This window comes from Cervus elaphus, chromosome 14 (assembly GCF_910594005.1).
Source record: "Cervus elaphus chromosome 14, mCerEla1.1, whole genome shotgun sequence".
In the NCBI taxonomy this organism is placed as follows: domain Eukaryota; kingdom Metazoa; phylum Chordata; class Mammalia; order Artiodactyla; family Cervidae; genus Cervus; species Cervus elaphus.
In genome coordinates, this window is record NC_057828.1 from 49,092,587 (window position 1) to 49,106,246 (window position 13,660).

At 61.4% G+C, this 13,660-nt stretch overlaps 2 protein-coding genes across 3 annotated transcripts; one reads left to right on the forward strand and one right to left on the reverse strand.

Moving 5' to 3' along the window:
- Positions 1-474: 474 nt before the first annotated feature.
- LOC122707430 (translation initiation factor IF-2-like) lies at positions 475-1,891 on the reverse strand. Its single transcript, XM_043922902.1, has 2 exons — positions 1,379-1,891; positions 475-1,272 (listed from the first exon to the last, which is right to left on the reverse strand). Exons 1-2 carry the CDS (start codon positions 1,889-1,891, stop codon positions 544-546), a joined length of 1,242 nt encoding a protein of 413 aa, XP_043778837.1. The 3' UTR covers positions 475-543.
- GPR153 (G protein-coupled receptor 153) lies at positions 1,063-12,477 on the forward strand. Of its 2 annotated transcripts, none has more exons than XM_043923534.1 (6): positions 1,063-1,215; positions 5,303-5,769; positions 6,081-6,510; positions 8,447-8,639; positions 9,215-9,402; positions 9,850-12,477. In XM_043923534.1, exons 2-6 carry the CDS (start codon positions 5,414-5,416, stop codon positions 10,513-10,515), a joined length of 1,833 nt encoding a protein of 610 aa, XP_043779469.1. In that variant the 5' UTR covers positions 1,063-1,215; positions 5,303-5,413; the 3' UTR covers positions 10,516-12,477. The 2 variants fall into 2 exon arrangements, with proteins under 2 accessions (XP_043779469.1, XP_043779468.1); XM_043923533.1 differs by having other exon boundaries at positions 1,065-1,215; positions 5,119-5,769.
- The last annotated feature ends 1,183 nt before the right edge of the window (positions 12,478-13,660 follow it).

Sequence of the window (13,660 nt, forward strand, 5' to 3'; positions counted from 1 at the left end):
ATGTGGTCACTGGCTTCCTAGAAGAGGCAGGCAGCATCCTCTGGCTGGAAGGGAGGCCAGGATGCCAGGATGCCAGCGGCCACTCTCTCTTGTGACTTGGGTCTCCAGAGACCCCCATCAAGGTGACTACTGGGTTTCCCCTCCTAGCCTAGTGGTGACAGCCTCTGTTCCAGCTAGCTAAGTGGAGGGTGAGCTCCCGATGGAGGGAGAAGAGAGGGCCAGGGACTCCGACTCGCCTTTCCTGCCTCCTTCCAGCTGAGTGGTCTGGTCTCAGCTTCACAGAGAACATTTCTGAGCCCATGGGAGGAGAGGTAAAAACCGGCAGCCCAGTGGTCCCTTCACACGATCCCTTATTCCCATGGTGGACGCCCCCGCCCCCGCCACTCCCCAACCTCCGCGCCGGCCAGAAGCTACGTCTGAACCTTTAGCTGACCCAACCTCACTTCTCCCTGCCCGGACTCCCCGCATGAACGACTCCCTAATTTCTGGAGGCTGCTAGTCCTCAGGTCCCCCCAAGTATTCTCCCTGCTCCGCCCCTATAGTTCACCTTAGATCCGGCTTTCTTTGAGAAGCCGTCCCTGAGCCCTCTACTCCCGGCCCTAGGTTCCCACTGTCCATTCCTGCCCCAAGCCCCCAGGCGGCTGGCAGGCCGTGTCCAGCGTCCAGAGTGTGGACAGACCCAAGACGACAGCAAGAGGCCAAGATTGCCCATGCTTCGCCGGAGACGCCGCCCTCCCTAGGGGGCTTCGGCCGGGAGGCGCGCATGCGGAGGGCGCGCCCCCGCCGATGCGAGACTGAGGACCCACAGACTCGCGGACCGACAGACAGACTCAGCGGGCCGCGCCTCCGAGAGTCGGGGGCGGGGCGGTCCGAGGGGCGGCGCGGAGGCGCCCGCGGAGGCATGCGCCCTGCTCCGCCCCCCGCCCCCGGCCGCCGGGGCGCAGCCAGCCAAGCGGCGGGATCCGAGCACGGCCGCGGTGGCGGCGGCGGCGGCGCGAGGGGAGGGAGGGAGGGAGGGAGGGGTGGCGGGGTCGAGTTGAGCGGAACGCGCCAGCCACGGGCAGCCGCCGCCAGGATGCCCCGGCCCGCGGGCCGCTCCGCCGCCGGCCGCCCTCGCGGCCCCCGGCGGCCCGCGCTCGGCCAGGGGGCGCGGGAGCCGCAGCCGGAGCCGGAGGCGGGAGCAGCGAACTGGAGCCTCGGGGGCCCGAATGCAGGGTAAGCGCCGCCGCCCTGGCCCGGAGGCGGCCGGGCAGGCGACCCCAGGCGGGGGGACTTCGGGCGGGGAGGGGCTGTCCGCGGTCTGCCCGTCACAGGGCCTGTCCGATGGCCGCGGGCTCCGCTTAGGCTGCGCACCCCGCCCCCCCCCCAACTTGGGGACCTTCGGGGTAACTTCCCCGGGGTCGGCCGCTCCCTCTGGGCCTGGAAGCGCCGCCCCGGGGGACTTGCTTGCAGGGGGCAGGGATGGCCGATCCAGGGTCCCGGGCCCACCCCTGTCCAGAGAAGCTCGGGGGGCGTCCGGGACCGCAGACCCGTCGGCGTTCGGCTCCCGGCCGCCGCTTGGACGCGCCCTCGGGGCTAGGCAGGGCCGGGGGCCCCGCTGGGGTCGGACCGAGCGCCAGGTCGGGCGGGGGATCGGAGGACAGAGGAGCGGGGACCGCGGCGGTGGGGGGGGGGGGGCGGTGCGGGCGTGGCGGGCGGGGGGCGTGTTGGAGATGTGAAGGCTCCGCGCCGAGAGCTCCTCCCTGGGCGGCGGCCGAGCGGGGCCCTGCGGGACCGATGGGCAGCAGCGCGGGCGGAGAGCAGCCTGGGGGCGGCAGCAGAGCCCGGGAATCCTTTCAAGTTCTGGGTTCTCTTTGTTGCGCAATAGAGCCCTGGGGCCATGCGGCCTCATTGGCCCGCGGCCGTGACGTCACGTCGGGGCCCCGCCCGCAGACCCTGCGGAGGGAGTCCGGTGGGTCCCAGGCCCGCCTCACCTGCAGCCTGCCCAGCGATGTCCTAGGGGGAGGGGACGGCAGGGAGCGGCTCCGGGATGCAAGAGAGGGAGAAGTCCGGTCCTGGAATGCTGCGGAGACTGTGATGCGGGGTGTTGGGGTCTGGCCCTGCTCCCTGTGAATGAGCAGAAGGTGTCACCAATCTGGAAGAAGAGGGTCTCCTGGTTTCTGCAGAGCCAGACCGCTCTCACTCTGCATTTGGAGACCGTGCTGTCCGCTCCCCAGCCCATCCCGGAGATAGTCCTCCCCCATCCCAGGACCACCAACCAGCTCAGGAGTCCACAGAGTCCAGGCTTCCTCCCCAGTGTTGCCCTGGACTCTGAGCCTCACTGTTCCTGTCTGTATTGTTGGGACAGTAGGACTCATCTTGTTTGGGTAGGAGGCTCAGAAAGACAACCTCAGCTCAAGGAACAAGAAAAAGCCAAGTATCCAAGCATTTTAATGTATAAGAAGTCAGGATTTTGATGTCAGACAGAGTTTGGATCCTGGCTCAGGCACATAAGAACTCGGGCAAATGGTTTTACCTCTGCTTAACCATCTTAAAAAAATATATACATTTATTTATTTGTTTGGCTGTACGAGGTTTTAGTTACAGATCTAGTTCCCTGATCTGCAGGGATTGGGGACCCCTGCATTTGAAGCTCAGAGTCTTAGCCACTGGACCACCAGGGATGATGGAAGTCCTTCAGACAAGATCACTGGGCATATGAATTGAGAGGAAGGCACCTGTTGGAAGGATGAATGTCCCCTGTAGGGCACATTCTCCTGCCCACACACCTGGGACCCTTCCCTGAAGTGAGACACTGTTAGGCTAGACTCAGGAGAATTGGCACCATGAAGGGTTGTGCCAGTGGCAGCCCGTGGCATCTTCCCCACCATTCTGCACCAGTAATCAACAGGTGGGTAGCGTGAGCTGGGCTGGGCCCAGGGTCCCAGGAATCAGACAGCCTGCTTGGGCATCTGAGGAAAGGCCTCCCAGTTTGACAGCCACAGAAGCCCAATGCAAGTAGAAATAGACACCAGCCCAGGTGCATGGTGAACCTGGTTTTCTGTTTGATAACATAAGCATCTGACCCACAGCAGCATGTGTACTCTGCCCATTCTGGACCCAGAGTAGGCTGCCAGACCCCATGAAGGTACCCCTTAGGGTAGCCCTGGGGCCTCATTACCCCCAAAGCTGGCCTGTCCCAGGTTTCGGTTGGGGTTACCTTGTGTCTGCCTGCAGGTCTGAGGCTCAAGTACACCTCTGAGCTCAATGTCTTGGACCTTGAGAGGTGCTGTAGCTCAGAGAGCAGGGAGGCCTTTAGTACACACATCTACACGGCCAGCATTTACTGAGTACTTTCTATGTGCCTGGCTCCATTCTGAGCGCTTTCTCTGGCATAACTTCCTGGCTACCCACATGCTTCTCTGGATAGATACCCTCATGTCCACTTATAGATGAGAAAACTAATGCCCAGCTAAGTCATGTAACTGGCTGGGGAGCTGGAGTTGGAGTCTTAACAGCTCTTTACCCCACACCAGTGGCCTCTGTATGCTGAGGTCAAGGAGGCTTGCTGGACGCCTGAACAACTGCTGGAGGGTCCAGTGGGGCCACCTCTCCTCCCATGCTGGGTCTGGGGTGACGAAGGGACAACAGGTGTATAAGTAGAAGCCTAATGTTTGGGAAGGAAGTTGTCTGGCTCCAGAAGTCCCCCAGCCCCCCTCAAGGCCATTAGTGGGCACTAGTGTGGTCCAGAATAGACTCTCATCTGGGTCAGGGGCCCAGGCAGGCCTGTAGCAGGGGCACAGAGATGAATGAGACTCATAGGACTCAGAGGTCCTTTGGTGTCCACAGGGGTCAAGGCCACACACTGCACAACACAAGCAGGGGTGCCCAGCAGTGGGCTGGGAAGTGTTTCCCCTGTCCTGAGCACCAGGGGCCTGCAATGGCCTGTCCACACCAAGCTGGGAACAGTGCCTGGGGGATCATGTGGCTGTGTCTGGTTCAGGGGTACCCATAGGTGTTAAAAGTGTTAGTCTCTGTCATGTCCAACTCTCTGCGACCCTATGGACTGTAGCCTGCCAGGTTCTTCTGTCCATGGGATTCTCCAGGCAAGAATAGTGGAGGTGGGTAGCCATTCCCTTCTCCAGGGGATCGTTTCTGTTGGGGACAAGAGAATTGCAGCCACTGAGATTAAACAGGCTAGAGAGTGAGAAGGCCCAAGTGTAGGCAGCGTACACAGGAGGCCTGCACTTAGCACTGTGCTTCTCCCCACACTGCCTGCTCCAGACTGTGGCCAGAGTGGCCTGCTATGGTGGGCCTCATATCAGACGACTGGCCACTGTTCTGTGCAGGGAGGTGCCAGGCCGGAAGGCGGGGATCACTCTCTCACTCTCTGGCAGGATGGGGGAACTCCCCAACACGTGCCTCCGGCCTGGGTCCTGTGTCCCTGGATCCTATGCGCAGGCTGTCCTTGGGGCAAAGTTCTGGTCTGTGGCCAGCTATAGTCCCATGTTACTCAAGGTGTCCAGAGCACCCACTGTGTTTGTGACCTGGCCTACCCTGGGCTTTAGAGATGAGGCGTCTGTCCACCTAACTGCCCCCTGGAGGAAGCATCATCATCCTCATTTCAGAGGATATGAGGTTTTGTGGGGCCACACAGCTCGTGTGCTGGAGCTTGGTGGGACTCCCAGCCTGAGGTTCTGCCAGGGCCTTCCAGGTGTGCCCAGCTGTGGAAGGCCTACTGGGGGCTGACCCAGGAAAAGCAGGCCATGCTTTCCCAGAGTGGGCAGGAAACTGGTCCCCAGATCACCCTTTCCTCACGCAGAGATTCAGGGGGCTCATCCTCCAGGCCTGTCCTCATTGGCCAAATGAAGTGGGATGGATGAGGCTGAGGGCCCCCATCATGCACTGGGGCAGCATCATGTGGGCTGCGTGTGGGTCTGGGAAGTGTGAAGGTGAGAGGGCTGGTCCTGGGACAACACCAGGTACGCCTGTGGCACAGGGCCCACCTGGGCCTGACCTGGCAGCTTCCCTGAGTATGCACGCAGCCTGGAAGCAAGCCTAGATGCTGCACCTTTACCAGGAGTAGATGGAAGTGAGGGGATGTGCATTGATTGAGCACTACTGTATACACCCCCCCAGGAGCCAGGAGGCCTCAGAGAAGAGAGAGGAAGGCAAAGCAGCCCCGCCCAAGCCAGGACCGGACAGATAACGGAGCATCAGGGGACCCCTCTCTCTCCCACTTCCAGGAGCCCCAAGAGCTCTGCTGCTGGAGCCAGGGGAGAGTCACTGAGTGCCCTGTGTTGCCCGCCCCCACCCCCCGCAGATGCTCGTGGTCCCCGGTGTCCCTGGGCCGCCACGTGTGAGGACTGCTGCGCTGAGCTGAGGCCCAGCTTGAAGAGGATGTCCCAGCCACCGACCAGCTCCCGTCTGCACCATGAGTGATGAGAGGCGGCTGCCTGGCAGTGCGGTGGGCTGGCTGGCGTGCGGAGGCCTCTCGCTGCTGGCCAACGCCTGGGGCATCCTCAGCGTGGGGGCCAAGCAGAAGAAGTGGAAGCCCCTAGAGTTCCTGCTGTGCATGCTGGCGGCCACCCACATGCTCAACGTGGCCGTGCCCATCGCCACCTACGCCGTGGTGCAGCTGCGGCGCCAGCGCCCCGACTACGAGTGGAACGAGGGCCTCTGCAAGGTCTTCGTGTCCACCTTCTACACCCTCACCCTGGCCACCTGCTTCTCCGTCACCTCCCTCTCCTACCACCGCATGTGGATGGTCCGCTGGCCTGTCAACTACAGGTGAGTTCTTGGGCGGGTACCGGTGTGCACACAAACATCCTAGTGGGGTATGTGTGCCTGAGCGCGCAGTGGCCTCAGTGTGGGGACAGGGCCCCCCTGCGGGGTGCGTCACCTGTGTCACACTGAGGGCTGCAGGGGTGCGTGCATGTAGGTGTGTGTGGGTGTGCAGGTACCCAGTAGAGAAGTGCTTGGGGAAAGGGACGTGTGATGATGTACATGGGGACCAGGGCAGTCGAGGACCCTCAGGGCTTGAGGAGAGACCCTGTGAGTGATGCCAGGTCCCTCTGTGTCTTATTCCTGCCCTGTGCCAGGCTGAGCAACGCCAAGAAGCAGGCGGTCCACACGGTCATGGGCATCTGGATGGTGTCCTTCATCCTGTCGGCCCTGCCTGCCGTCGGCTGGCATGACACAAGTGAGCGCTTCTACACCCACGGCTGCCGCTTCATCGTGGCTGAGATCGGCCTGGGCTTTGGCGTCTGCTTCCTGCTGCTGGTGGGCGGCAGCGTGGCCATGGGTGCTGTCTGCACGGCCATTGCCCTCTTCCAGACACTGGCAGTGCAGGTGGGGCGCCGGGCAGACCGCCGCGCCTTCACCGTGCCCACTATTGTGGTGGAGGACGCGCAGGGCAAGCGCCGCTCCTCCATCGACGGCTCGGAGCCTGCCAGGACCTCGCTGCAGATCACTGGCCTGGTGGCCACCATCGTGGTCATCTACGACTGCCTCATGGGCTTCCCTGTGCTGGTGGGTGAGCCTGGCGGGTGGTAGGAGCCCCGAGGGGGGACATGGGCTCTGGGACAGACTAGGGCTGGGTGCTCCAGGCATTAGCAGCTGAATCTTCCTCACACTGATCCTTCCAGGAGGCATCATCATCACCCCTACTTTATAAGTTATGAAACTAAAGTTCAGATAGGTCAAGTGACCAGTATACAGTCAGGGCAGCTGTGGTGGGAACTGAACCCACGTTAGGTGGCTGCAGAGACCAGGGTCTTTCCATCACACGGCAGGAGACTTTCCACCCCTGATCTGGGTGAGATCCACTTGATAGAGAGGGTATGGAAGGTGGGCTCACAGGCTTCCTCTTGGGCCCAGGTCCCAGGGTGGACAGAGGGGGAATGTGGTATGGTAGAATTGGCTTTGGTCCTGAATTGGGAGGCAGGACAGGCCTTGAATGTGTGCTGGAGAGTTGGACTTGATCCCAGCGGCCGAACAAGCTTTCAGGTGATGCTAGTGGTAAAGAACCTGCCTGCCAGTGTGGGAGATGTAAGAGATGTGGGTTTGATCCCTGGATTGGAAAGATCCCCTGGAGAAGGGCATTTCAACCTGCTCCAGTATTCTTGCCTGGAGAACCCTGTGGATACAGGAGCCTGGCGGGTTATGGTCCATGGGGTCACAAAGAGCTGGACACAACTGAAGCAACTTAGCATGCACGCACCAGCAGCTGAGGAAGGTCAAGGTGAGGGCTGGCCTGAAGACCCTGCCAGGTAGGGTCCAAGGTCCATGGAGGCTGCCTGGGCTCCTGTCTATGAGGCTGTGCTCCAGGCCTAGCCCAAGAATGATGTCTGGACTCAGTAGCCAAGCCCTCCCACACATAAGGTTCCAGCCCAGCCCCTGAAGAGGGTCTAGAGCTGGACAGGGACGGGTGGAGGGGCAAGGACCCTAAGAGAGGCTTCATCCCAGCAGCTGAGCAGGGCATCACTGCAGGACCCCAGCTTCAGCAGGTGACAGGTAGGGGGGTGGCAGCTTCATAGGTAGGGTGTAGCCCTACCCTTAACGGGTCTGGTGGAGACCTCCTGTGTGCAGTGGGGCCCTTTGCTGGTAGAGAGAAGGCACATGTGTGAAATTGCAGAGCCAGATGGGAATAGCAGTGGGGTAGGGCCCCCCAGCTTCTCTTCAGTAGTGAATAGATGGGAGTACTGTTTATGGAACCCACATGATGCTGCAGGGCTGGTGCAGTGTCTGGAATCTTTGCCTCAAGATGTTCTCGGCCCATTTCACAGATGAAGAAACTGGGCCCCAGAGAGGTTTAGCATCATTCTGAAGGTCACACAGCTCGCGTGGAAGAACCAATGTATGTCTGCATCATGCCCACTTCGGCTCTGAAAGGGGAACGGTTCAGTGTCACTCTAAATGGAGGAGTGAACTCCCCTGGGAGCAGAGGAATGAGGGGCCCCTGGACCATGAGCCAAAAGCCACTGAGTTAGACCCTCTGATCCTCAGAAACTGCTTTGATTCCCCACTTGGGTCTGAGGTCAGCCCCAAGAGTAGAGGCAGGGCCAAGGAGATCACAAGCCAGGGAACAAGGAGGATGGTAGAAAGGCTCTGATCTGGGAGACTGGAGACCTGGCTCTCAAAAATGGGATGGTAATCCTGGCTCCCCATCCTTGGGCGGTCACGGATGAAATGAGGGAGGCCATACTCAGTGCTTCCCGGTGCGCACACAGTCTTGTGACCATCCATCTTGGCAGTGAGCAGCTGTCGGTGGGCGGGCATGGACTTCTCCCTTCACACTCCGGCCCTTTCCTGCCCAAGAAGAGCCCGGAGTTCTGTCACCTCCTCTGCCTCCTTCTGTGGCGGGTGGGCAGTCAGACCTGCCCTGCATATGGGAGAACTGAGGCTGGGAGGGGAAGCGGGGTGATGGGGGTCCTGCCGGGTGCCAGGCCGACCCCTGTGCCCACAGGTGGTGAGCTTCAGCAGCCTACGGGCAGACGCCTCGGCCCCCTGGATGGCACTGTGTGTGCTGTGGTGCTCGGTGACCCAGGCCCTGCTGCTGCCCGTCTTCCTCTGGGCCTGTGACCGCTACCGCGCTGATCTCAAGGCTGTCTGGGAGAAGTGTATGGCCCTCATGGCCAATGATGAGGATTCGGATGATGGTGAGGAAGGCCCCATGGAGAGTGGCGCCTGGGGGAGATCACTGGGGTCAGTGGGAGGACAGGTTTCAGATTCCCTGATTTACCCCAGAGGTGCTTGAACCCCTAAGGGACCCAGTGTCCCATGGAGCATTCTTCTGTCTGGCTTGCCCCTCTACTAGGGTTTCAGTTAATCAGATGTTCCGGTTAACAGTGGCTGTGGACTCCAGCCTGAATATTTCCTGGAGTCTCTGACTTTAGGGGTCCTGGCAAACTGCCCCCAGGGGCTCCTGAGGACCCAGTCCTGCCTCTCCCCAGCAGTAACAATGTGACTCTGGGCTGAGCCCCTGCCACTTGCCAGGTAGTGTCAACTTGTGTCTATTTAGTTCCCATCCCCATAGAGGAAACTGGCTCAGGGTCTATGACTTCCCCAGCCCCGCAACTAAAAGGGGGCAAAGTCAGGATTTGAACAGAGCGCCCCACCCTTCTTTTCTGCTAGCCGGCCCACCAGCCCTGCATGTGTCTCTAGGGGTCCCTGAGGGTTCACTCCTGAAGCCCCCCAAGTTTCCATGGCCCTAAACTTCTGCCCTGCCCTGCAGATACCAGCCTGGAAGGTGGCGTCCCCCCAGACCTAGTGCTGGAGCGCTCCCTGGATTACAGCTACGGGGGTGACTTTGTGGCCCTGGACAGGATGGCCAAATATGAGCTCTCTGCCCTGGAGGAGGGGGGCCTGCCCCAGTTCTACCCTCTGCGGCCCTTGCAGGAGGACAAGATGCAGTACCTGCAGGTAGAGAGAGGCAGGGCTGGAGACGCGGAATATGCATGGGGGGGATACCCTGACCTCTCCAAGGCCTTTCCTCTCTGAGTAGGAGCCCATCTTGTCCCAGGGTTGCCTTTCACCTCCCCAAATGGGCTGGCCCCAGGTCAGAGCCCATGGGGGGCACCCCAGCCCCTGTGCCCCAGTTCCCTTGTGCGCTAGGAGGGTGCTCAACCTGGCACCTGTGTTATTTCCTTGGGGCTCAGCACCCCACTCAAGGGGACTTCCCAGTTGACCCAAGCTACAGATGACAACACTGAGATTTGGAGAGATCGTCAGTTGCCCCAAATCGCACAGCTTCAAACCAGGGGCCCCTGGCCTGGTGATCCCCGACTCCAGGCCACCCTGCCCAGGGAGGGGAGTCTAGGTCCCCATTTTCCAGGAGGGTAGTGGGTGGTAACCCGGCGATCCTCACAGGTCCCGCCTACGCGACGCTTCTCGCACGACGACGCAGACGTGTGGGCCGCCGTCCCGCTGCCCACGTTCCTGCCGCGCTGGGGCTCCGGCGAGGACCTGGCCGCCCTGGTGATGCCAGGCGGGCCCGATCGGCGCCGCGGCAGCCTGCTGGCCCTCGCAGAGGACGCTCCCCCCTTCCGCCCGCGACGTCGCTCGGCCGAGAGCCTGCTCTCGCTGCGCCCCCCGGCCCTGGACGACGACCCGCGCCGCGCCCTCGGCTCGCCCCCCAGCAGCCCTTGCCGCCGCCCCGGGCCCGGCGTTCGGTGCGCCTCCGCCTCGCTGCTGCCCGACGCCTTAGCGCTGACCGCCTTCGAGCGGGAGCCGCAGTCCCTGCGCCGCCAGCCCGGCCCGCCAGGGCCCTTCCCCGCCTGCGCCCTTGCCCCCGACCGCGGCCAGCCCGGTGGGGACGTGGCGCCCCCTGGCGGCGGCGCGGAGAGGAGCCCCAGGCCGCTCCCGGCCGCACATGCGCATCCCGGGACCCTGCGGACCGGCCTGAGCGCGTCGTGGGGCGAGCCCGGGGGTCTGCGCGCGGCGGGCGCGGGCAGCACCAGCAGCTTCTTAAGCTCGCCCTCGGAGTCGTCGGGCTACGTCACACTGCACTCCGATTCGCTGGGTTCCGCGTCCTAGGACCCGCCGGCGCCTCCCGCAAGTCACCAGGCGGGCTGGGCCGCCTACGGGGCCAAAGCACCAAAGATGCCACCCTAGCCCGGGCTGGGCTTGGGGCAAGCTGCCCGGACATGTGCCAGCCTTGACGGGGCGACCATTGCCTGGAGGGACGACGGCCCCCCTGGACAACCACCCTGGTTACGGACTAGCCTCTGGGCAGGGCACCTCCGGGGCAGAGTGAGGCTGGGGCCTTGGGAAAAGGTGGGCTCCACACGGAGCAACTGGGCTAGGGTGATGGTGATGGTGGGTTGCCCAGAGAGGGACACCGCCAAACAGAACAAAGCCCAGCCGTGCAGGAGCCAGCAGACTCCATCCGGCTTTCTACTCTGCACTGTAATTGTCACACCTCAGGGGGTGGGGTACAGAGGGTCTCTAAGCACAGGGGTCTTCGGAGCCCAAGCCAAGTTCTCTGAGCAGGTCTCCCTGCTGACCTGCTCTGCCTCGCTTTCCCCATCTGTGATGAGCAGGTGACCATGTTAACTCTCAGGACTGTTTGGACAGGTCTCCTGGTCTGTGTACCCTGGCCACGGAGTGGACAGGGAGGGAAAGTAGTGTAGGATCCTCCCAGGGTCCTCTGTGGGGGTCAGTCTTCAGTGGCCTAGTGTGGCCCCCAAGCCTGAGGCCTCCCACGCTTAGTGTCCCTGGCCCCCTTGGGCACTCTCCCCAGCCAAACACAAGCACAACACTCACTTTGACCCCTATTAGCATCCCTTCCCTCATCACTCTGCCTTCATTGTGCCCACCACATCAGCCACCCCTGGGACCCCTGCCGTGAAGGTTGTGGGTTATGTGGTGGAGAGAACTGAAGCAAAGCAGGAGTGGGCTACCTTATCCCGGTGCCCATCCCCAACCTGTGCATGTCTGGCCAGAAAGGGATCTTGGCTTAGAGTCCTCCCAGGTTCTGGGTGTAAGGTCTGGTCCATGGTGAGTCTTCCTCCACCCTGAGTAAGGACTCTCTTGCTGTCCATGCTAGGCACACCTCTTGCAGAGCTGGGCTTGGCCATGGACCCCCAGGGAGTGTCTGCTGGGTTTTGCATGGAGGAAGACCCTAGGCTCAGGCTAAGAAGAGGCCCAGGAATACCCGTGGACTTTGGGTTGTAGGGATGGGGGTGTGTGCAAAGGTGGTCCCATCCCATCCCCTGCCTCCATGCAGGGGCCCCTACCTGTGAAGGTCTGCAGTGGGTTCCAGGGGCCTGTGAGGGGCTGGCCTACACCCTCTTCCCTCCTGCCCTGCAATCTGGAATTGCAGCACTGCCTCTGCCCCTCTGAGGGCCGATCCGGCTTCCTCACCCTTCAGACAGTGTCCCAGCTCCAGAGAGACCTGGGGAGGATTACCCAGCTCTGTCTCAGCTTCAGAGGCCTCTTCAATCTCTGGCTGTGGGGTAACTTGGGGGGAGGAGCTAGCCACAGGTGAGTAAATCAAAATGTTCCAGTCAAGCCTCAGCCATGGGAGGCCTGCCTCGCCAACGCTGCTGTGCCTTTAAGGATCGACATGTCATGTGGGGTCAGAGGTCACCAGTTAGCTGCTGTCTCCCCTGCCCCGCCCCGCCCCCCCCCCCCAATCAGGCTGGCCGATTTGTCCACCTTGAGTTTTCACTCTGTGTATCTCATATCCAACGGCAATACTTGCAGGGAAGCCTGGTCCCCTCAAGTCCCTCCAGGCCTGAATTTTACAAAATTAAAGAGGAGGGAGAACCCCAAGTGGAGGCCCCCAGGGCCTGGGGCTCCCCTCTCTCACTTTGTCTAGCTTCCAGGCCTGTTTGCTGCCTTGATTAGCAGCTTGACCCTGGGTTCACCTGGGAGGGAGATCTGTCTTCATACCACCTCCCAGCCCAGAGCCAGGGATCCGTTTGTAGTTTTTTTTGACAACTGAGCATTTCTCTTCTGTACAGACTCCAATAAAAACTTCCTATATAATTTGCACTGGGCAATCCCAGGCCAGTTTCATGGAAACACCTCCCTAGAATCTAACAGCACTGCTGGCCAAGCTGCCCCTAAACGTCTCTCCCTCTGGGTCCTGAATTCCTCCTCCAGTGCGCCCTTCCTTTGGGTGGGACTTGACTTTTTCCTCTCTGCAAATCCTGGAGGTGAGTCGGGCCAGGAGCAGTGGCCTGGTGGGCTCCAAAGCCCTGTGAGTGCAGGTGGCAGCGCCTGCCTAGGGATGGCTTCAGGGACCCCTAGCCCCAGTGAGGCTGGTTCTTAGAGCAAGAAAGTGTTAGTAGCTAAGTCATGTCTGACTCTTTGCTACTCCATGGTTTGTCCAGGCGCGAATAGTGGAGTGGGTTGCCATTCCATGGGAATCTTCCCGAGCCAGGGATCCAACTTGGGTTTCCTGCATTGCAGGCAGATTCTTTACCATCTGAGCCATCGGGGAAGCCAGGGGCACTGCGATGGGAGACGTGCCTGGGGAGGCGGACTCATTGTGCGGGTTGACCCGCCCACCAACCTGGGCTGGGATTCGGAGGACGCGCCCCTGGGTCCGCGGTGTAAGGGCGCCACCTGGTGGCCCTCAGGATTAGTGCAGAAAAGCGGGACCCAAGAGGCCGCCCCAGGACCACCACGGCGGGACCCCAGCCCCGGCTCCAGAGAGCCGGCTGGGTCAGGTAGGGGAGCCAGGCCGCCTCTCTCCGCGGTCTGACCAGAACGGGTTTAGCACAGGGCAAGGCAGGGGCAACCCCAAAAGAAATGTTTTATACGAAGTTGATGTTTGTACTTCAAACAGATTCACCCAAGTAGGCATCATCATGGGAGAAATTAGAACCTTCATGGCCTCTTTATACCCATTCCACAGGTTCGCACTGTCTTTATTCTGCATTTCAAGATGATGGGAGGAGGTGCCGCGATCTCTTCCTGGCCTCAGCGCAGTATCCCTGTTCTCCACGCCCCCGGCCCGCCCTTCGAGGGCCGGGACTCCCGGGCTAGAGTCCGGGCATAGCAATGACTTCATTTTCGGACGCGTTAACCGTCGCACAGCGCTCCGAGGGTTGTCAAGGATGGTGGGCTCCCTAGAGGCAGCGGCCGAGGCCGAGACTCTGGGAGGCCGAGGTCTTCTCCGAGTGGGGATAAGCGAACTACCCCCTGGGAGGAGCCGGAGTCTTCCCTAGCA

What these genes read in the sequence shown, in the direction of transcription:
- LOC122707430 (XM_043922902.1), bottom strand. Translation starts at nt 1,891, where the DNA reads ATGAGGCCGCATGGCCCCAGGGCTCTATTGCGCAACAAAGAGAACCCA. An exon ending in CCGGGGAAGTTACCCCGAAG is followed by an intron (nt 1,273 to 1,378) that starts GTCCCCAAGTTG and finishes CCCCGCCCGAAG; the next exon opens with TCCCCCCGCCTGGGGTCGCC.
- GPR153 (XM_043923534.1), top strand. Translation starts at nt 5,414, where the DNA reads ATGAGTGATGAGAGGCGGCTGCCTGGCAGTGCGGTGGGCTGGCTGGCG. An exon ending in CGCTGGCCTGTCAACTACAG is followed by an intron (nt 5,770 to 6,080) that starts GTGAGTTCTTGG and finishes GCCCTGTGCCAG; the next exon opens with GCTGAGCAACGCCAAGAAGC. An exon ending in TCATGGGCTTCCCTGTGCTG is followed by an intron (nt 6,511 to 8,446) that starts GTGGGTGAGCCT and finishes CTGTGCCCACAG; the next exon opens with GTGGTGAGCTTCAGCAGCCT.